General features: G+C 47.5%; 1 protein-coding gene across 6 annotated transcripts; it reads left to right on the top strand.

The window, feature by feature from the left end:
- Positions 1–2,570: 2,570 nt before the first annotated feature.
- LYRM9 (LYR motif containing 9) lies at positions 2,571–13,200 on the top strand. Of its 6 annotated transcripts, none has more exons than XR_008598421.1 (5): positions 2,571–2,630; positions 6,121–6,249; positions 8,444–8,536; positions 10,030–12,007; positions 12,629–13,200. XR_008598421.1 is itself a non-coding variant. In XM_055001828.1 (4 exons), the coding sequence occupies exons 1-4, from the start codon at positions 5,275–5,277 to the stop codon at positions 12,644–12,646; spliced, it is 261 nt and encodes an 86-aa protein (XP_054857803.1). In that variant the 5' UTR covers positions 3,052–5,274; the 3' UTR covers positions 12,647–13,200. The 6 variants fall into 6 exon arrangements, 1 of the variants encoding a protein (XP_054857803.1); XR_008598423.1 differs by having other exon boundaries at positions 2,623–2,689; XR_008598424.1 differs by lacking the exon at positions 2,571–2,630 and adding an exon at positions 2,841–3,045.
- The last annotated feature ends 10,042 nt before the right edge of the window (positions 13,201–23,242 follow it).

The following is a 23,242-nucleotide window of genomic DNA, read 5'->3' as shown; positions in this document are numbered from 1 at the left end:
GTTGTTCCTCGATATCCCCTGTAGCACTGGCATCCCTTATCCTCTCCCTCTGCCATGGCACGGGTACCAGGGTTCTACAGTTACTCAGGTCTGAGGAAAAATGGATTCCTGTCAGTCTGTAAGGATCTGCCAGGTAACTCTCAAAAAGGCTTCACTTCACGAGTTAAAGAACTTTATTGATAAGCTAGCAGTGTCAGGATCTTACTCCATCTTTGACAAGAATGATGTTTCTCTACAAGCACAGGACAGATATAGGATTCTAAGTGCAGGTGAATTCCCAAATCCCCACCCCCTCAGATAACGGTCAGCTAAGTTCAAAAGGAAGCATCTAGGCGGGAAAAGGTGCCCAAAATGAGGAAGGCACAAACAAAATAAAAGAACAGATTTGTGAGCCCTCAGTCAAGGAAAGCCACTGTAGCCCTGAGACGGGGGAGGCCTCTAGCCCATCAGCCAGACCCCTTCCCAGGTGGGACAGGTTCCCCAAATGAGAAAGGAACAAAAGAAATAAAATAAAAAAATTGTGAGCCCTCAGCAGAGGAACCCACTCAGCTTGGCCCCAGAGCCTAGCAGTAGTCCTGGGACTGGGGTGGGGGGAAAGGCCCCTCACCCACCACACAAAACACCTTCTCAGCTGGGAAAGGTGCTCTAAATAAGAAAGATACTGTTTATCAGTCTCATTTTAAGCAGCAAGCCAGCAACTCCACCAAAACACTCCAAAATCCTCCTTTCCTCCTTCCTCCTTCCTCCTTCCTTCCTTCCTTCCTCCCTCCCCCTCCCCCTCCCCCTCCCCCTCCCCCTCCCCCAGCAGCTCTTCCCTGTCTCTCTGCCTATTGGAAAGTGGAATCATGAGGCTGAGAGCTGGTTATTATACTCATTGCTCTCCATAGAGCAGAATAGGAGCTCTCTGGTTGGCAGGCAGAACTGCCTATCAAGGTTTTGAGGGCTAAGACTAGTGTTCCCAGGGCTGCAGAACATCCATTCCCTCTGTTGCCTAGGGAATTAATTCTTGCTCCTTGCTCGCATAGAGAAGAAAAGGAGCTCTCTGGTTGGCAGGGAGGGCTAAGATTGGTGTTTCCATGGCTGCAGAAGGTCTGCAGACATTCACCCCCTCTGTTGCCTAGGGAATTAATGGATTGGCACCAGGATACCTGCTTCATGAACTGATTACTAATTGAACAATCTGGCCTAAAAAGTCATGGAAGTTCATGAAAAAGGGGTCCTACGAACTGCCCGTTCATGACCACCGAACTGGCCCAGTTCATGCTGATCATTGGTTTCTGATTTGGTTCGTGCCCATCTCTAGTTGCCATAAGTCAGCTATGACTTGAAGGCATTCTCCACCACCAGATAACAGAGATCAATTCCCCTGGAGAAGATGGCTGATTTGGAGGGCGGACTATAGGACAGTGCCACAAACCCTGTCCTCCCCCGGGCTCTACCCCCAAATCTCCAGGCGTTTCCCAATCCAGTTGGCAACCCTGTTGCAGAATAATATGTCCACGGCTGCTGACAGGCACCATGCCCCCCCAGACACAGGTTCCATTTGGGACTCACCGAACTCTTTGGGATTTATTTCTTTGTTTTCTCTCAGCAGTGTAAGGGGCTCACTCATTCAAAAAGAACAGAAGAAGAAAAAGCCTTTCCAAGAATCTAGATTCTCTTATTTCAGCCCTTTCTTTAACTGGAAAAACACACAAAGTTCTCTGGTACAACAGGACAGCCCTTGCAATGGTTTCAAGTTAAGTAAAGGGCAACCCTTGATGCCTAGGAAAGTCATTGCCCTGAGATGTAAACTATGGGCCCCTGACTGTCACCTGCTCCCATCCTCTTGCACAGGGATTGCCTGGCTTCAGAGGCTCCAGAGCAATCGAGTACCCACATCTGGACAGCCCTGAACACCCTGCACGGTTACAGATTCGCTCCTTGTGGGGCGAAGGAAACAAAATCAGAGCAGAGGGACTCCTTGATAACACGTTACAATTCTTTCCCTTCCGCAGGGCTTGACTTTCCTTCTAAAATGTGAAAGGTGAACCTCCATCACTTTAGAACACAACAGATCTTTACAAAACTAATTGAAAGTTCGCCTTTGTCTTTGGCACCATTAATGGGTTTGCCGAAATCCAATCTAACTTGTCTATTTAAATAATACATTTACGTAAACACAACATACTTTATTTTTAAAAAATCTGTATACACACACTTTGCTCCACCCCATGAAACATCGTTTGTAGTGCAATCCTAAGCAGGTCTACTCAGAATCCCAAAACTGTGACTTTCTTTCTTTCTTTCTTTCTTTCTTTCTTTCTTTCTTTCTTTCTTTCTTTCTTTCTTTCTTTCTTTCTTTCTTTCTTTCTTTCTTTCTTTCTTTCTTTCTCGGAGGAAAAAAAAAGGTGCCTGATGCTGTCGCTCCAGAACAGGAGACAGCCTTGCGCTCTGCAGTTGTTCCACCAGGGGGCGCCCTTTTGCAACTCGGCTTCCGCGAATCTTCCCGTTTCTGAAGCCGGGGGCGAAGGCGTTTGTAGGAGTCTCCCGAGTGAGCATGCGCTGTAAGTGGAGGGGGAGGCGTGGAACGCGCGTCGCAAGGAGCAAAGGGGGCTGGGCGCCGAGGGGCAGAGCCGCGAGGGGCAGAGGCAGGCTGAGTACCGAGAAGGGAGTCTAATGCGCAGATTGGGGGGCGGGGAGGAGGCTGGTAATGTGCAGTGCAAGGGTGGGGGGGGGTCTGGGGTGGTGTTGTCAGTTGGGAGGGGGGCTGCAAAAGAGAGCCGCAGGGCGGGAGGGGGCAAGAAGGAGGGGGCGCTGGGGCGCGAGATGCACAGACCTCCGGCGGCACATAGGCAGCCGCGGATTTACCTTCCATGCCAGGAAAAGCTTCGGCTGCCCATTTCCACACATTCTGTATTGGGTTTCTGCTGGTTTTAAGTCTTTGCAAATTTGCATGTTATGTATCCTATTACAGGTGTATTGGAGATAGATCAAGACGGGTAGCCGTGTTAGTCTTATCTGAAGAAGTGAGCTGTGGCTCACGAAAGCTTGTTAGTCTTATAGGTGCTACTGGACTCTTGCTCTTTTCTACATGTGTATTGAAACGTCTTTGGAATTGACTGTACTGACTCACACTGTGTAATCCGCCTTGCATCTCAGTGAGAAAGGCAGACTATAAATAATATAAATAAATACAATTATGCCCCAGTTGAAGGTTTGAGACATTTTCCTCCTGGCTTTTTGGCATCCCTTGGCTAGCTGGCCGGCTGAATTATCTGGCTGCCCCATGATACAGTTGTGTACTTGGGAGCCATGGTGTGGTGAGGCAAGGACCTTCCCTTCATAGACACACAACTTCCCACAGATTCACACATTACAGAGTAGGCAGGTGGGATCTGGGATCTCCGCCTTGTATATTGCATAATGTGTGAATTGGCCCTGCTGGATCTTGAAGGGTATGTGTGTGCAATATTCTGTGTGTACACATAAGCAAGGCAATGTAACATACAAGTCCTCCTACACATGTGCAAAGACGTAAGAAGCAGCACCACTGGATCAGACTGAGAGTCCAGCTTCAATCCCCAAGTTGCCGTGAGGGGTAGCCCCCCCAAAGGGGGATGCTGAACTTTACGCAAGCCAGCCGCTTCAGCTCATGGCCCTCCTCTTTACAGCTGGTGTGCTGCCTTTGAACCTGCAGGCTCCATTTAGCTCTGATGGTTAATAGCTGCAGCGTGGATTTGCCCCATCCTTTTTTAAGCCAGCAAATTCCATAAATCAACTGTGTGTTGTATGAATAGACCCACAAGGAAACCCATTTTCAGTCTCCTCCTCATTTGCATTGGCTCGGATTTCTAACATTATGAGTGTGTGTGGCGGGGTGGGGGGAGTCTTCATTTTATATGCCTCTGCCATGTCCCCCCCTCTCTTTAAATAAGAATGATTTTACTAATCATTAGTGAAAAGGAAAAGGGCCAGGAACAAGTGTAGATTTGGGTTTTGAATTCCCGTGTGTGAAGATGCCTAAAACAAGCAGCACACAGAACACACACATCTGCCTTATACTGAATTGGACCCTCTGGCCTTCAAAGCCAGCCTCCTCTGCCCAAACTGGTAGCTACTCTCCAGGGTCCTGAGCAGAGCAGGGGCTTGCCCAAGACTCACCACCCAAGATTGTTATTTGGAGATGCCAGGAACTGAAGCAGGTGCCCGGCCACGGAGCCGTGGCTGTTCTCTTGGAGGTTTCTTCGCTCCTTTGTCTGTTGTCAGCCTGTAAAGCTGCTTGGCCCACCTGGCTCCCAGCAGTTGTTCTCCATGGTCTCCAGCAGAGAAAGATCTGATACCTGAGATTCTTATCTGGAGTTGCCAGGGGTTGAAACTGGGGCCTGCTACATTGAAAGCAAGTGCTCTGCAGCCGAACGGAGGCTCTTCTTACAGTTCTGACCCTCTGAAGCCATCTTGTATGGAATTGGACCTTAACCCAGTTCTGCCTCCTCTCACTGGCAGTGGTTCTCGGGGTTACGCTCAGAGGCTTTCCCCAGCAACCTCAGTTGGCAGAAAAAATGGAGGGATAAATATGACCTCAGAAGTCAACTATATAAAGGACCCTTAATGGTTAGCAAGACACGGAATATAATAATGAAGTATCTGTGCTTGCATTTATAAAGCCATACAGTTGTACAAAAATATGGATAGAATCCAATCAACAGAGAAAGATCAAACTAAATCCTCAGAAGTGCCCAGTTTGCAAAATAAAGAATTAGAATTTCAGCGATAGTCCTTCCTTACTGGGTTGCACTTTCCTTGTGTTCTTCTGTAAATTGGACAATTTTGAGAATTTCATTTGATCTTTCTCTATACGGTTGATTAGTTTTTATCCACATTTTCAAGCAGTTTATATCTACACAAGTACAAACACTGTGGCGTGACATTCAGTGCCCCACATATTCAGCAAGCAGGAGAGAGTGGGCACTCAGCCTTGGGCTTCCTGAAAACGAAGCAGGCCCTTGGCCAGTGAACACAAGTCTCCTCCGCAGGGAGCACGCTGGGCCTTCCTGTGCATGCATTCAGAGCCGCTCACAGCCTGCAGCCACCCCAGAGCACAGGAACAAGAGAGCCTGTGTGTGTGTGTGTGTGAGGCTCATGTTACGTCCCACGCCTTTAAGATTATTTTCTGAGCAAATTAGCATGACGCTTTCTCTAACTGCTAACTTTTGATTTATAACAGATGGTGGCCAACTGATAAATGAGTGGTGAACTTTTGAAATGTCTGACTAGCCCTTCCAGTCTGGCAGGATGTCTCTGCAGGCCTTGGGGGTGAATGAATGTTCGCTTTCTGTAGTGGGAGAAGGAAGCGAAAAGTGGACATCTACAGTTTTTTAAAAGTGTACTGTATATTTTCTTCCCCTGCTGGGTCCGTGGACTTTCAGGACTTGGCTTAATTTTTTCTTCACCCCCAACTGAAGCATAAGTCCACATAATTTCATTTGGCCAACTCTAAGGTCCTTGGGGCAGGGAACCGTGTTACTTTGCACAGCTCCAAGAATATTGATGGAGCTGTCTGTGTATACAAAACACAAGCTCCTCAGTGTTCTGTGATGTGATCCCAGGCTGGAGTGGAGCTATGCAGATAGGCACAGTTGCTGGGGCATCAGGTGAAGATAGCAGGTGAAGAGCCACCTTCAGGCCTCCAAAAATTCCTTGCAAGTTAAAAACCAAACCAAAACAAGCACATCAGTTGCTGTACAGGTGTCTCTCTCAGGTCAGCACCCCAGTGGCGCCTTCCCCACCTATAAACTGAATTAGGACATTCTACAACTTCATGCTGCATGTAGAAAGCTGAGTTCCATCTCTGCCTCGGGAGCTGCTCCTTGGGCTCCATTTAAAGGGAACAGCTGCCACCCTCTGACCTAGGGGAAGTTTGCAGCACTACATTTGGGAACACGGTTTCAGAGGAGGCAAGCTCTTCCCTCCCTCCGGCCCACAATCCTAGCCTGCCTCGAGAGACCAACAATGGACCCGGTACAAGGAAGCATCATGTGATAGTGCAGAAAATCTTGGGCCTGGGTTGCTGGTGCCGTCTGGCCAGCCCTGAGTGTGGCTCGTTTTCATTGTGAGCCTTGATTTCCTTGTCGCAAGCAGGCGATGGCTCCCCTCCCTGGTGCAGAGCTAGTGAAGAGGCCGCTGCAGCTCTACCGCTACCTGCTCCGTTGTTGCAAGGAATTGCCTGGGGAGAGCGTCCAGGAGCACTACAGGCATGCTGTCAGGCAGGTACGGAGACGCTTGCTTGCAGAACTGCCTTGCTAGACCTGGACAAAGACAAAAGCCCAGCGTCCTCTGTGGAGCGGAGGGTCGCTGAAGGAGGGTAGGATCAGTGCTGGCTGCACGTGATGGTTTTCTTGCGAGGGGGAGGGTTTCAAGGATGATGCCATAAGAACCCTGCTGGATCAGAACCCAAATCTATCGAGTCCAGCATCATGTTTCCCACAGCATTCAATTAAATATGTCCCCAGCCGGCATCCAAGCCAGGGCACAAACCTCAAATGTTCCACCTGTTGCCTCCCCACTGCAAACAGTATAGAAAGGTGGTGAGGCTCCCCCGACTGGGGGCGTGGAAGGTGTCGGCTGTCCCTGCCTCCCTCCTGCGTTTCTCCACAGCCTCCGGATTGGGGGGTGGGTTGGGGTTGCATCACCATGGGCTCTCCTCCGCAGCCTCCCCAGGGGCTGTGTCCTTCCTCTCTCTGACATGGGCACACTGTCCCTGGCAGTTCCCCTCCTCAACTGGGTTTTCAGAGCCCTCCTTTATTCCCCTTGCTCCACCCCAGGCCCACTTTTCCATTCTTGTCCCCACCGGATGGGTTAGCCAATGGGTCGGGAGGTCGAATCACCACCTGGGACCAGCCCCCCCCGGTCAACCAGCTGCACCCCCCTTGACATCTGCAGTGACAGCCCTGGTAGAGCAGGTGGGGCGGAGGCATCCATGAGGGCTCTCAGCCACCCTGACGCCTCTGGCTGTCTCAGCAGGCCCCGCCTTCCTCTTTGCTTCAGGTCACATGGTGGCCTCATGAGGGGACCATATGGCCACCACATGACCCACCTGCATGGCCGCGCTGTGCCTTCAGGGCTGCGGCATGTTGGTCCGGGTGCTGTCAACGATGGTGGGGGGGGGCTTTCCCTCGCTTCTCGTTGGGGTGGCTGGCCTGAGCACCGCTTGTGGATGGTGAGTCAGAGTAGCCTCTGCCTCTTTCTCCTCTCCTGGGGATTGCTTGAGGGCAGCTGCCACTACCCTTCTTTGGGGCAGAGGGTGCCTGGAGGCTGAGGGTGGGTGCGAGTCTAGAGCTCAGATCGCCAGCTCTGGACAGAGGTATATTGCTTCTGACCATAGAGGTTCTATTTAGCCTTCATCCTTTAATAGCACTGATAGACCTGTCCTACTCCACGAATTTGACTCATCCATCTTTAGCTCTAGCCACACTAGTGGCCATCGCTATACCTTGTGGCACTGAGTTCCATAAGATATCAGTGCACCATGTAAAGAAGTGATTCTGTTTGTTTGTCCTCGGTCTGCTGTCCATCAACTTCACAATGACCATGGGTCTAATCATAGTTGGGCTTTCTTCCTCACTAGGCCCATCTCTTTACTGCTGCCTTCTACTCACTTGCCAGTTTGGTGTAGTGATTAAGAGCAGCAGGACTCTAATCTGGATAACCGGGTTTGATTTCCCACTCTTCCGCTTGAAGCCAGTTGGGTGCCCTTGGGTCAGTCACAGCTCTCTCAGAGGTCTCTCAGCCCCACCCACCGCACAGGGTGATTGTTGTGAGGATACTAATAACACACTTTGTAAACTGCTCTGAGTGAGGCATTAAGTTGTCCTGAAGGACAGTATATAAGTAGAATGTTGTTGTTATTCTCCTGGGCTAGCAGAGAGGTGGCTGTTCTTGTTGCAGTTCTGTCTCACCTTGGTTGGTATCTCCTCTGTCCTTGCCCGCTGCTGCTCTCTCGCCTATAACTGCAGCAGCCTTGCCTTCTCCTTCTCTAGGCATCAGTGGGGATTGGGTCCAGCCTGCATTCAGTCCTCACCATTTTCTGGAGGAAGAGGGCTGGTAGGTGAGCAGTGACGGTGGCAAGCCCAGGAGACAGGGTTGCAGTCTGCAGTGGCCCAGCCCTCAGCAGGAACGCCCAGCCCAATGGGTCTGAAAGAGAGAGCTTCCCCTTTTTCCCCTCACTAAGAAAAAGGGCCCTTTTTAATTATTGTTGCTGCATTCATGCAGCATTGATTCCGTGTTGCTTTTATCGCCACTGCAAATGGCAGTCTGGGCAAAAACTGCCTGGCATGGTAGGAACAATGTCAGCTATGAAGGGCTGGCAGAAGGATAACGCAGAGCTCTGGGTTGTACCTTTAGTGCATGAACAGCCAAAGGGGTTAACTGGAATTGGTTGCTTTTTTTGACCAATCTTTTTCAGAGCTTCAAAGTTCATGCAGATGAAGATGGCCCTGAGAGAATCCAGCAGATTATCAAGAGAGCCATTGAAGATGCCGACTGGGTGATGGAGAAAGTGAGTAATCCCCTGTAAGGATTTGGATCTGTGAGGATCTTAAGCCTGGAGCGCACAGAGCATGTGAGATGTTGACTGCAGGTGTTGTGTCAGACTGTGTCTTAATAATAATAATAGCATGCCTATATACTGCCTTTCAGGACAGATTAGTGCCACCCTCAGAGTGGGGGACAAAATCAGCTGGAGCGGAGAGGAGTGGCTGACCGAGGGCCACCTGCAGAGCTCGTGGCAGGAGTGGCAGTTGAACTAGCAGGGTGCAGATTTGCAACCTTGCCACAACCACTATGCTATGCTCTTCCTAACACATTTCATGTCTTTGTTTAGGTCTTATTTTGCCTTGCGACTTAAGTCAGAGGGCTAATCCCCTGACCCTATTTCCAACACTGTAGCTTAGCCATGTTAACAGATAATTTATTCTGTAGGTATTTGCAGCAAGCACACTGCCCCTGGTGGAGTGGGGGAGTAATTGCACCCACATCATGCATAGAGGAGCCCTCGCCATTTCTTGTCAGTGTAAAGTGACATATAGAAGTGTTTCTCCCCTTTGAGCAGGAGATTCGCACTTTCTGCCTGTTGAACTCATTTCCAGATGTTACCATTCCTATTCCACGAGGGTATTTTGCAAACATAGGGCAGAATCAGGTTGTTTCCTCAGCCCAGTACATAGAACACGTTCTCCGTCTTATTTTGCATTGACAGGTTACGTGCAAACAATTTTTAAAAACCTGCTAGAAGAGTCTATTTTATGTTGAGACTGTCACTGCATCCTGGGGCAATGCATTCTACTTCTACTTCCTTGGGGGGAGGGGATTTTGATGGAAGAGCTGTTATAGTGCAATAGTTAGAGATCTGAGAGATCCAAGTTCAAATCCCTGCTCCACCATGAAGCTTGCTGGGTGACCTTGGGCAAGTTGCACACTCTTGGCCTAAATGGAGAAGAGGATAATGATGTAAGCTGCTTTGGGTCCCCATTGGAGAGAAAGGCAGGGTATACATATCTAGATATATAAATTTTAGGAGAACATAATTTTCCTAAAATAGGTTATCAACATTTAAAAATCTAGCCGCGTCCTGGCAAGATGTGAATTAGCAGACTACATGCTACATGGCATCTTGGTGATCATGCACATGTCTTTTGGCCCTAGAGATGATGCATCTCTTCTCATTTGCGGAGGGCATCCTGGTGCTTGGGCACTCCTTCTCCCATGATCCTTGGAGACAGGATGTTAGGTCATTCCTTTCCTGCCTCTGAGGAGAGAGAGGAACCCTCCTTTCTCCAGTTCTTTTCCTGTCTCCTTGTGGGGGCAGGACTCTGTTGGAGCTCTGGCTGCCTTTTGGCCTTTTATTCCACTCCAGAGCTCCTTCTGTCATTTTTTCTTTCCTGGTGTGCCTTCAATGTATATCATAGAATCATATGTTTCCTTTCTCTTGGTCTCTGTTTGAAAAAGAAATCTCTTTGACTTCATCTGTTCTGCTCTACCTCCATTATGTAGGGATTCGCTGCCAGAACCCCTGTCGCCATACAGGGCTTTTTTTCTGGGAAAAGAGGTGGGGGAACTCTCACCCGGGACAACTCCCGGCAGGAGGTAGTGCCCCTGTTACTACACACACTCACAAAGCGCGCTCCCAGGACGACTACACAGCATGGCCGCCTCCAGGAGAAAGAAAGACATGGAAACAAGGAAATTCTTTCTGAAAACATCTCAGCGCCTCCATGTTTGTATCCAAACAGACAACAGCACGACCAAGGCTCATATCAGTTGCCAGCGAGGCATGCGATCCTGGATGCTTCAACATTTCAAATTCCATAATGAAATGGTCAGAGAGGCACCAGCATCTCTCTAAGCAGAGTACATCAAGGGTGCCTCCAATGCGCAGGCTGGTTGGCTCCGTCGGTCTCGCCTGCATCAAGGGGAGTGGTCCCTACCTCAGATTCTGTTAAATGCCTCATCAGTTCTGTTAGCCCTATGTAGACCTCTTTGCCTGTCCCCCCCTTTTTTTTAAGTAATATTTTTATTAACATATTAAAATCAGTGAACTTGCCTGTCCCCTTGACGAAAGGCAAAGCGCGACTTCTCCTGTTACGACTGTCCACAAGTGGAGAAGATGCGTGTGCTCCTATCCAAGCGGCTGCCTGAACTACTTTATGCTTTTCCTCTGATTCTGCTGATCTCGAGAGTGCTGCACAACTCAAGCAAGAGAAAGCAGAAGTGACTGAGGAGACCCTGGTTCTGGGACCTGATTGTGCCAACAGTTCAACCTCCCTGGACGCTTCCAACCCTGCCAGACCATCTGTCCCAGGAACTGATAGGTTACCTGGACTCACCCACGCTGCACTTGATTGGAGATGGAGCAACATGGCCTTCTAGATGCTGGGTGCTCTGAATAGGTTGTGGAGACAATGATGGCAAGCAGGCAGCTGTCCACAGGAAGGATATATAGCTGCACCTGGAAGGCATTCATCAGGTGGTGCCGAAGGAAATACAAGATCCCCTTGGAGGCGGGTGTCCTTTCCTTCTCACAAGATAGGCTTGAGCAGGGGCTGAGAGCTAGCCCACTCCATAGACGGTAGCGGGCCTCTGGCTGAAGGCAGTCCTCTTTCACTGCACTCAGCTGTCAAGAGTCTCCTCAAAGGAGCAGCACTTTTCAACTCACCACTTTCCCCTCTTGGAGACTTCATATGGTTCTCCAAGCACATACAGAATGTTTGTTTGAGCCACTACAAGAGGTATCGCTTAGGTTCCTCATGCTTAAGGTGCTGTTCCTTACGGCTGTCACCTTTGCCAGATGTGTATCAGAGTCTATTGCTAAAGGCTATTGCTAAAGGCTGTAGCCTTCCGAAAGGATGTGGTGGTTCTCTGACTGGATCCTTTGTTCATCCCAAAGCTGAATTCAGCGTTCCACAGTTCTCAGGTGTTGTACCTTCCATCTTTCTGCCCCAATCCGTCACGTCTCAAGGAGAAGACCTGGCATACTTTAGATGTGCAAAAGGCCTTCTGTATCTGCATTCAACATGAGCTCCAGTCCAGAGATGAGACGCTCTCTTTGTGGCATGCCATCCTGTAGCCAAGAGTAGGAAGGTCTCCGAAACGTCTTTCAGCTGGTGTCTGAAAGAGGGCATCGTTTTGGCTCACACTTGTCAAGGGCTTAAACCTCCAGAAGGATTAACAGCCCACTCAGCCAGGAGGGCAACCATCATGGCTGCTTTGCACTCCAACGTGTCAGTTCTGGATAGCTGTAGAGCAGCTACATGGGCAGCTGCATCTACGTTGTACGCCATTACAAAATGGTCTCTTATTCATCGGCCGATGCAGCCTTCGGGTGGCAAGTCCTTCAGCAGGCGACGCAAGAGGGTCAGAAGCAGAGGGCTGCCTGCCAGTCTCGAGGGAAGCCTTGTAACGTCCCTAGCCTCAGGATGTCTTCCTCTCCTCCAATGAGAAAGGAGCTTTGGACTTACCGTGAAGGTTAGAGGTAAGTAGAGGCTGAGGTAGAGGAGGACATCCTGGGCCCACCTTTATCTGTGTTATGATGAGTTCGTCTTATATGTCTTGACCATTTTTTCCCTGCTATTACAGTATATAGTTAAATGCTTTTTTCTACTGAAAAGAGGTTCGTCCTTTTTTGCCCTTGCCTTTACCTGTGTTAATATTCAGATTAAATTCTGTTTGAGGGCAAGAAGCAACGGCACACTTTGTAGAAGGCTCTTGAAGTCTCTGAACTGAAGAAAGGAGGGGTCCTCAGAGGCGGGAAAGGAATGACCTGTCCCCAGGGATCATGGGGGGAGGAGCGCCCAAGCGTCAGGCTGCCCTGCTCTGCCTCGAATAGAACGAGCCTTCGCAGAAAGTCTGAAGTTCCTGTCTCCGTGGTTCTCATACTTAACTGCTAGTGTGCCTGGGGAAGAGGGGTGAGAACTCGGGGAGGAGGACAACAGAAGGTTAGTGTGAGTCCCGGTTTGTCCCCAAGGCGAAACAGGAACATTGGTTTTTTTGAAGATACGTACCAGAAAGACAGGAAATGCCTCTGATAAATGGAGACAGTTGGCTCAAATTGAATAACAAAGTCAGTCTGTTATATATTGTATTTTCTTTTTAGTATAAAAAACAGAAGTAGAAGAAATGATAAGAAAGGAGGCAAACGACTGGACTGGAGATACCTGGATTGGAACCGCTTGTGTAGATTTGTGATGATGAACGCCTCCCCCCGCCCCCTCCAGCTCATCTGTTAAGAAGTTGTTTGTGGTCACTGGTCATCTAGCAGCAGACAGGAGGCCTCTTACTAAACAGGCTGAACTTTGATTAAGTTATGAATGTGTCACACTTCCTAGCTGAGCCTACAGAGAGTGATCAGATGTTGGAGAAACCCGTCTCTGCAGGACTTGGATTGAATCATGAATTTAGCCTCCTGTTGCTAAAATTCTGAAAATATTGGGCAATGTTTGGATCTAAAGGCTGCTTTTGGACTCAAAGTGTTCATTCAGTGGAGAAGACATGGGCTGTAAATATTTCAAATAAATGCATATATAGAAACCAAGCGTACACTCTGTTGCTTTTAACCAGTGTCAGAGAAAAAGTGTGTCAACTCAAGTATCTGCTGCAAGCTTAAATGGAAAGCACCCCCCCCAGCTGTAGCAGAAAAGCATTCAATAAATCTAGTTTTAAGAAACAGACCAAGTAAATAGTTTCGGGGACTGTGTTTCGTCATATCCATTCTTGGTTCACATCAAACTTTGATGTGCTCAGATAACAAGGGTAAGTCCCTGCTTTCCATTTTGAGGAACGATGCAGATGGCCTCACGAACTGGAACGGGCAGAAAGCGGGCCAGAGGGAAGGCCAGAGCTATGAACCCTGTCGAGCGATGGACTGGATCCTTCAAAGGAGGCTGCAACCCCATTTCATTGACTGAAAATAACGTTAGACTTTCTCAGCAGCTCCTCTTCTGGTAGAAGTGGCCGTGCTCAGATGTGTCTCTAGAGGGCAGCATAATACGCACGGTGCGTTTTAAAGCGCTGTAACTCCCTCGTGCTGTTTTTCCCAGTGAACGTTTCAATCTGAGCCATCGAATCCTTCATTTGGAAGATGTACCCTCACAATCTGTTCTGAACTATATGTCACTGGGGTGCCATCTTTGCGGTGGCCCTTTTATTCCTCTAAAAGAAGGTTTATTTTTATTTTTTGTCATTACTTAAGTTGTCACCACACCATTTTCCCCAAGGAGCTCGGAGCAGCGTTTTATCCTTGCACCAATTCTGTGCTGCAGGTCAGGGTGGGAGATTCTGTGCAGCTTAGGGCAGGTGAGGGATGTTAAAACTACCCAAGAGCAAGCTGATTGGAGCAGGGCTGGGAAAACCTGGGCCACGGTGTGGGTAAAGCCCCACAACGTTGTTGCTGTTGGTGAGCTTCCAAGGTGAGTGGCCACTGCCGCTCTGCCTGGGATGCTGGGTATTGCCTGCCAGCAGCCTTCCAGGGCAGAGCCAAACTGGGAAGGGGTGGTGGTTCAGTGGTTCAATCCTCAGCCTCTCCACTTGAAAGGACACGGGTAGCAATGTGATGTGAACACTGTCTTTACTCCTGATGCTAGAGAGGCCAGTCAGAGTAGGCAGCATTGGCTTTGATAGGGTCTGACTTGGGTATAAGGTGCTTCATATGTTTATATGTGAAGTTTCTCAGTAATACAAAGGTTTAGTCTTTCTCTGCATGCAGCATGAATGCTCCTGATCAGCTTGCCAAGTTAGGAATAACCTTAACCGTAGTCGCCACTATTGTTTATTATACTTAAAAGTACTGAAACTCTGCGGGTCCAGGCACACCTGTTGTTCTCAAGGCATCTGGGACACTAGAGTGCTGTGGTGGTTGGAGTGCTAGGCTAAGATCTGGGAGGTCCAGTTCTGCACCCCCACTCTGCTGTAGAAGCCCGCTGGGTGACCTTGGGCCAATGACACACTTTCTGCCTCACAGGATTGTTGTGAGGATAAAATGCAGGTGAGAAGAACGCTGTAAGCTGCTTTGGGGACAGAAAAATTTCCCAGAAATGCTATAGTTTTCTGTGGGAAAATTTGCACCCCACATACTCTCTTTATCGTCGTCAGGGCTGTTCTGCTGCAAACCAATCATGTTAGATGGGCTAAAAGTCAGATATGGAGCACAGACAACCCCAGTGCTTGGGCCTTTGCTCACATGATTTAACTTTCGCTAATATTATTTAAATATTTAAATTGTTTATTTAAATTTGAATTAGAAATTTTGTAGATTATTATTTTCCACCAAACCCCACATCACTGGTCTCTACTGAGGAGATAGGTGGGGTAAAAAATTAATAAATAAAATAACTGCCACCATCCCTGCCCCCGCAAGCGAGATTGAAAGGCATCCAACAGCATATAGCGATGTTTCTGGTACAACTTGAAGTGTCTGCTAGAATGATTTGTGGGGGGCGGGGGGGGGCACACTGGGACTTGGGTGTTGAACTACGCCATTCCCAATTTGCAATCAAATTGTGATTAATAATTGTGATTAATAAAAACAACAACAACTGTGCTATATACCGCTCTTCTAGACAGATTAGCGCCTCACTCAGAGCGGTGAACAAGCTAGTGGAGGAAGAGATAAATGTGAATTAATAAGCAGTTAATAGATTGATATATAAATAGATATATATAGGTTAATAGATAGAATATTGATAGAAAATAATTAATGATAAGGTTTAAATATAAGGATTGAATAACTAACAATATTTTCTTTCTTTGATAAGATTTATATGCACCAAACTGAATGTATAGAAGAGTTAAATTGATTGACTATGTGATGTGCTATATAGAATTACCATAAAAAGATAGAATGAGGAATATATAGAGAATAAGTCAAATTGTTTGATTTAAATGTAAGATTTTTATGGTTTATGATATATAGAAATATTCAAAACTGGAAAATGGGATAAATTGTTTATCTAAGATGGAAACAAAGACTTACAGTTTGGGTATATAACAAGAAAAGTAGTTAAGGATGTACTGCTTAATATAATAGAGAATGTATATCTGTTTTAGATAGAGGAATTTAACAGAAGTAAGGGAAAAGGGACAAAGGGTGGGAAAGCTGTTGGAAGTCAACAAAAGGGGGGGAAAGGGAGGGGGTTAGGAATGAAAAATTTGGGGAAAATTGAATGTAATGTGAAAAAAATGGATTCTAACCCAATAAAATTTTTTTCAAAAAAAAAAAAAACAAGCTAGTGTTATTATTCTGCCCACAATACAGCTGGGGAGCTGGGGCTGAGAGGAGTGGCTTGCCCAAGGCCACGTACTAAGCTCATGGCAGCAGTGGGATTCAAACTAGTAGAGTGCTGATTTGCAGCTGAAAGTGCTACAGCAGCTCAGGAGTGCTCACCTGTCATTGTGGCTCACTTCAGATCTTCCTCCAAGCTAACCCTGTCTTTCTTTCTCAATTGCTACCCTGGTTTTGACATTGTATACCTGTCCTTCATCAGATGGAATATTCACAAAATTCCATGACATCATAAAATCCTAACCAGTGGCTTGGAGAGGGCTGCTGAAACCCCTTAGTTAAGGATTTTTTTCTTCTTTTTTGATCAAATATATGTAAAATCAAAGTATATGCACATACTCCTACCATAATAATATATTATTCTTGATTTACCAGGATATTTTTCTTTGATAAATTCTTGATATAACAGGAGTCCTTTATAACAGAGTAAGGGGTAATTTGCTCCAAGACCTGTTATGCCCCCAAGACTACCTTGTGCAGATAAATCCAGAGATTATAATTGCAGTAATCACACTTTATGTAAGGAATGAGTTGTCATCTATTTAATGCAATGCCTCTAGGCATCAGTTTCATCTCAGTAATCTTTTGGAGTTGCCCTACCCAGTTTTTGTCCCTGCTCAATTAAATTAGGCAAGGGAGAGATGACTCTTCTCCTCCGTACTCACGGAGCCATCAGCATGAGAATTCAACTGGATGCACACCGTCCCACATTTTGTAGATGAAAAGAGAGACAAGTTTTATACATTCCTGTTCTTCTACAAAGGATCACTTTGCAAGCTCTGTTTCCAAATTATCATCGGCTTCTGACAAAACTTACCAACTGCCTGCTATATGGACTTCATTTGCAATGGAATAGCAGATCCTATGCAGATTCAAAAGCCATAGAGGAGTTGCCCCTTTTGGTTAAAAGATATATAAGGGGGGGGGGGGAGAAACTGGCCAAGAATAACCACAGTTATAAATAGGCAGTGTTGAAAGTGGCATACAATATGTTGCACAGCACTTCAGCATTCAAGCATGTTTACTGGCATGCATAAGGGACTAGATACACCCATTTTTCACTTAGAGATTTCGGCCCAGTTGACACATTCTAGAAAGTAAAGTGGACATAAGGGGATAGGATTTTCCCTGCAAGTGTGGTCAGCCTTCTCTAGGAATTGACAACAACTCTAAGGATTTACCATAGAGTTTTCTGCAATTCGTAGAGAGGTGTGATATCACTTCCAGGTTTTTCCTAGAAGTGACATCACACTGTTGTCCCAATGGCCCCTCCCATGGCAGAGGTGGGGACAGGGTATCCCCCACTGGGGACTGGCAACCCTAGCTAGAAGTGACATCAATGAATGCTGTTAGAGCAAATCCCAAGCCCTCCAGTCTCCTGGGAGTTGCCAGCCAAGGGCAACCCTATTGGAATGGTCTCAATTTAGTCCTAGTGAGACAGTCAACATGTGTCTGGGCTTGCATGGCTGACTCTTCCTCTGTACAAAAAAAAAAGGTCCCTGCACACAGAACTTGCACACGTGGGAGAAGAACTCCTGTCCTTTTTTTCCCCGTGTGGGGGATGTGCAGTTTGGAGGCAGAAACGTTTGGTCTGTCCGAAAAGGTACAACTTATCTCTCCATGATCTCCTTATTACATTTTATTCCACCTGCTCCTTTCAAGGGGCTCAAGGCAGCCTACATAACCCTGTCCTCCTCTGTGATACCTTCATAGCGTTCCTGTGAGGTAGGCTAGGCTGAAAGGCAGCAAATGACGCCAAGTCACCTGCAATGAGTGCCAAGTCTTTGCCGCCTCATTGAGCGCCAGGCTCGAGTTAAGATGTCTCAGGACGAATCGGAAAAAGTAAGCACACGCACGCACACACACACCATTATCAGTTTTGAAAAGGGAAACTGCCTCAAGTTGGAAGGGAATTGATGCTTTTAATGGGTGTTCACCACATTTCATATTTGTGGATTTCCCTGAGTCAGTCACTGAGTAACTCTGACAGGATTTTCCAGATGGGAGTGGGCTGCTATTTTTTCCCCTCACAGGGCATTAAATCTTAACTCTCTGTAAAGAAGGGAAGAATGTTACTGGTAAATAAATAAAAATACATAGGATTAAGTGTGCAGAAGCTTAAAAAAGGTTCGGGAAAACCCCATTGCTATATGCTGTTGGGTGCCTTACAAGTCTGAGGAGCCAGAAAGCCACGTGCCACACATCAAAAGCTCCCAACAGACCTTATTTTATATTTAGAGCATCTTGGATCTTTGAGTTCAATTTTATCAGCAGGGCACTGGGTCGATCTAGTGTTCCCCTTTAATTTCCCTTTGGAAGCAGAGCACGGGAAATTACTTGAAGTCCAGAGTTCGGCGTACCTTTGAGATAGCTGGAACTAGAAAAGAGAGAATCCAGTCAATGAAAAAAGATGATGAAGACAGCCTCCCAATGAGTCTGCCTGTCTTATAACTAGAGCAGTAAAAATTCCTTCTGTCACTGTTGGGGAATTGGACCTCTCAAAAAATGACTCTGAGCTAGTCTTGTGTTCTTCCCTTTGAGGCACTATGTTGGAGAGGGGAGATCCAGATTCAAATCCTACCTCTTCTGTGAAGCTTATTGGATGACTTCGGGCCAGTCCTTCCCCACCCAGCATAGCCTGCCTCACAGGGTTGTGAGTATAGAACAGAGGAAGGGAGAACCATGTACCTGCTCTGTGCTCTTTGAAAGAAAGGCAAGATAAAAATATGACAGACATTTCTTGTGCTTGTTCCACATGCAAGTCCAAAACCCCAAATCTTATTTATTCAGCTATTTATACCCCAATCTGCTACCCATGGGGACCCAAAATCACTAACAACCTCCCATCCTCCATTTTATCCTTACAACAACGATCCGGAGAAGTAGTGGAGGCTGAGAGACGGGCCCACAGTCATCCAGTGAGACTTCCGTGGCTGAGTGTGTTTCAGAACTGGGTCTCTCTCCAAGGAGCTCAGAACACTGAATGGAGGGGGGGGGGGTGACTGTGTTTCATTTTCATGTAGCTCAGCGAGTCAGAAGGTGCTGAGAAATGATTACCCCCATAGTCGGCCAATGAAGTTTATTTCTTTCATTTATATCTCACTTTTCTCCTCAACGGGGACCCAAAATGACTCACAAAATTCTCTCCTCCATTTTATCCTCACAATAAACTATAAAATCGATTAGGCTGAGCGTGTGTGACTGGCCCAAGGTTACCCAGCCAGCTTTATGGCAGAGCAGGGATTCGAACCCGGGTCTCCCAGATCCTAATCTAACACTATACTATAGCCACTATGCTGGTTAGTAGTTGAGCAGGGAACTGAACACAGTTTACCCACTTCATCACACTAGCTCTTGATGTATTTGAACAATAGAATCTGCCTTATGCTATGTCAGACCACTAGTCCAGCTAGTTTCAGGTGAAAAGAGCAAGAGTCCAGTAGCACCTATAACAGAATTTTTGGTAGGGTATGACCTTTCATGAGTCACAGCTCACTTCTTCAGATACAGCTATCTTGCCAAATGACAATAGCAGGTAAACGACAACAGCCTTGATAATGCATCGACCCGGGCTGAATCAAGACCTAGGCTTCTTGTCTCATTACCGGTGCTGATTTCTCCACACTCACCACCCCTCTGCATACCCCACCCTATTCAGTCACACCTGCCATTGTCATTCACCAGCGATTACCTTTTGGCTTCTGCAGTCACTCCACTCTCTGAGATATAAGGACGGATGGACTCACATTTTAGCTGTATCTGAAGAAGTGAGCTGTGGCTCACAAAAGCTCATTTCCTATCACAAATTTTGTGAGTCTTATCGGTGCTACTGGACTCTCGCTCTTTTCTACTGCTGCAGACAGACTAACACGGCCACCCATCTTGATCTAGTTTCAAGTAGACAGCCATGTTGGTTTGTACTAGAATATCAAGATTCAGGTCCGGTAGAACCTTAGAACCTTAAAGACCAACTCAATTTCTGAGGTATGAGCTTTCGAGAATTTCGACTCTGGAAATCTAATTGGTCTTTTAAGGTGCTATTGGACCCAAATCTTGCTAGTCAGCTAGCTCATTATTTCCCCCTCCTGATGGGCCAGCTTTGCAGGAATCTCTGGTAGGGAAAGATCTTTCTGAATACCTGCTACGTTTAAACAGAGATGCCAGGATTAGAACCCAGGACTTTCTGCAGGCAGAGCAAGTGCTCAAACAGTGAGCTACACTCCCTCCCCAATATAGTATGCGTAAAGGAAAATGTGAAGTTGCTTTATAAGAAGCCGACCATTCCTTCATCCACCCCAGTCTGCAATTTTCTGACCGGCAGAATCCCATACAGAAAACCGTCTTTTCCACCATCTATTGTCTAACCCTCTTTAGGTAGAGACGAGCACCTGATACGCCACCACCACAGATGGTGAGGTTCTTGTTTAAGTGGCTGTAACAAGTCTGTGCAGTGCTCTCTTTTAACTCTGTAAGGATGACATCCACACCCATGGGGGCCTCCTGAAATCAGTCACAGCCAAAGTAGGGAAAAAAATACTTGGGAACTTTTGGTCAGCCACCGAGCCGTCAATAACAGGTACAGACAACCGGAACTTGGGTTACAGAACTAGGACAGGTGATAGATATTGCAGGTGGAATACTGCAGAGTGGAAGAAAGATCTGGACCCTGTTGTGCCATCTGCAAGGAAAGATTCTCCTACTCAGACCCTGCTGAAACGAACATTAAGAAGTCCTTTTTAAAAAATGTACAATTCACTTCTGGAATTCACAGCCTCAGGCTATAGTGATGGCCTGAGCTTGCCAACCTCAAGGCGGGGTCAGGACTTTCCTGAAATTATAGTTACTCCCCAGAGTGCACAGATTTAGTACATGTGCACATGCTGTCGAGTATGGGGACTCCAGCAAGGGGGTTTCAGGAGAAGTGAGAAACAGAGGTGGCTTGCCAGGGCCTTCTTCCGCAGACTCCTCCATGGCAGCCCCCCATTCAAGTCCTGACCCTGACCTGAGAAGGATCTGAAGAGATCAGGCTGTGCCGTGCTGCCTTCCCTCCCACATCAACCAGTGCCTGTGCCGAAATGGCGGCAGCTTCAGTGGGTGGCCTGTTTGCTATACCATAGAGTCTAGGAGGAACAGAAATCAGGTGGTTGCAAAGGATGGGTGCTCCAGGACTTCTCCTAGGGAAGAAGCATCTTTCCCTCTCCCTAAACTCTGCCTTCCCCAGGTTACCACTCTTAAGTTTCCAGGAATTTCCCAAACTAGAGCTGACAAGTCTATGATGGCCACTGTGTTAGATGGCTTGAAAAATGGTTAAGATAAATTCCTGAAGGAGAATAGGCCTATAAATACCTTATTAGCTATGTGAGGTAAATGGAACCTCCACGTTCAGAAGCAGTCTCTCTCAATACGAATGGCCTGGGGTGGGGGGGGGGGAAGAGGCGGGAAAAGTTGCCTCTGTGCCCCGCTTGTGAGCTGCCTGGAAGCATCGGATTGGCTGCTGTGAGAAAGGCGGTGCTGGCTGCTGTGGACCCTTGGCCTGATCCAGCAGGGCTCTGTTTATATTTTTATGATTCCGCATGGTTGGGAGAACTGGGGGTGGGGGGGCATCCACTTGGATGGTCCCTCTCAGGCACCCAAAATATCTTGGCCAGAAGATGAGAAAGAAACAGGGACCGAAGAAAACCGTCTGTGTTTTCTCAAAAGGCACGGACAGTTGAAGAAATGGGGACGTCTGTGCCGGGGAGGGAGCCAGGAGACCGGCTCTTCTGAGGAGTCAGGTGTGCATCAGTTAACACCGCTTCATAAAAGCTCATATGATGGAATGGTAAGATAAATTTAATCCAATAATAGGGAAGCTGAAAGGCTGGCTGATAATAATACGGAACAGGCCCGTGAAAAGTTCAGCCTCTATTTTGTGCAGCTGAGCAGAGCGTCCAACCTTACTTTGCTTTGAAGCCGACGCAGCTGTGGCAGGATTAAAACGGCCACATCGTACTGTTCTTCTGTGGGCCTCTCTGCCCAAACGTGTGTCTTGCTGTGAAGAAGCAACTGCCAGGGAGACCTCTTGATAAATCTTGTGCTTCACATGCCTAACGCGTTCCAGCCAATTGAATCCAAGCAATCAAATTAACTGGCTGTGGACGAAGTCGATGTCATGAAAAGTCATTAGTTTTCCAGGGCATTGCTTGGATTCAGAAACAGAAGTGAGAGTTCCATGTTTCGTATCCATCCATCTAGTCCATGTTTATCCCACCCTTCCACCAAGGTTGCACCAGAGGCATTTATGGTTCTTCTTCCCCATTTTAGATTCCCAACAAACCTGCTAGGTAGGTTAGGCTGAAAGAGAGTGACTGCCCCAAGGTCACCCAATGAAGTGGGGGTTTGAACCTGCGTTTCCCCTGTCCTAGTCAGATAGAACTAGGATTGCCAGGTCCCCTTACCCTCTCAGTGGGAGGGGGGACCCAGTACTCACCATGGTGAAGAACTTTGCACACGCGTGCTCCTGACACTGATGCAGGACGTCACAAATCAGCCCCAAGTCAAGCACGGGAGCATTCCTGCACCCAGTGTGATGCCACTCTTGGAAGTGATGTCATTGCGCCCTGTGGCAGTGCACTTGCTGCAGGCTTGCCCAGGAAGTATTTTATCTCCCAGGCCCATTCCCCGTGCCTCGCCCCCCCCCCCCAATTTGAGTGGTGGCAGGTGGCAAGTGCTGGGAGTGGGGGATCCCCTGCCCCCACCGGGGGACTGGCAGCCCTAGGTATAGCCACTGGTCCTCACTGGCTCCTTCTTTTAAAAACAGTGATAGTTGCTAGTGTTGTCGTTATGCAGGATTCTTCAGCAGGAAGTACTGAGGGGTTGGGGAGCACCTGCTTCCCAGGGCCTGATTTTCCTGTTCAGCAAAATCACCACCACCAGGAGTAAAGGCAGAGCCCGTGTTGGCTGAAGCCTCCACCTGCTGTCTGAAATGGTACCGTTCAGAAAGGGTTTTGCTATACGGTGTTACCAGAGGTATAGTTGGAAGTACATGTTGGGTCTGGGGCTATTGAACAACAGGGGCTGGAAGGGGCAGCAGACCGTCCTTTGTGAGTGCAGCAGGACACCAGTTTTGGTTTCACATTTGAGTGGGAAAGACCAGCTTACAGTATCCCCACTTGTGAAGACAGCTGAAAGTTTCCCGGTGCCTTACCAGACAGCATCTGAATAGCTCTCTGGAAACCCTAAACCACTTTTTGTGTTTTGGAAATTCCTTTGCAGCTCTCCACCCAAGAGGTAGTTTTCATTTTAAAGTAATGACGATGAGCTCTTTCTCCAGCAGGCAATGTTTTGATGGGAGTTGTGCAATTTTCATTTTTTGACATCAGGTTTCAGTCCATTGCATCTGGGGCTTGAATTATAATGGCCCTTCAGAGTCTTGAAGAATGTCATGTTACT

Source organism: Eublepharis macularius, chromosome 17, assembly GCF_028583425.1.
Source record: "Eublepharis macularius isolate TG4126 chromosome 17, MPM_Emac_v1.0, whole genome shotgun sequence".
NCBI lineage: Eukaryota > Metazoa > Chordata > Lepidosauria > Squamata > Eublepharidae > Eublepharis > Eublepharis macularius.
Note: the sequence above shows the minus strand (reverse complement) of the source record. Positions and strands in the feature narration are given on the sequence as shown.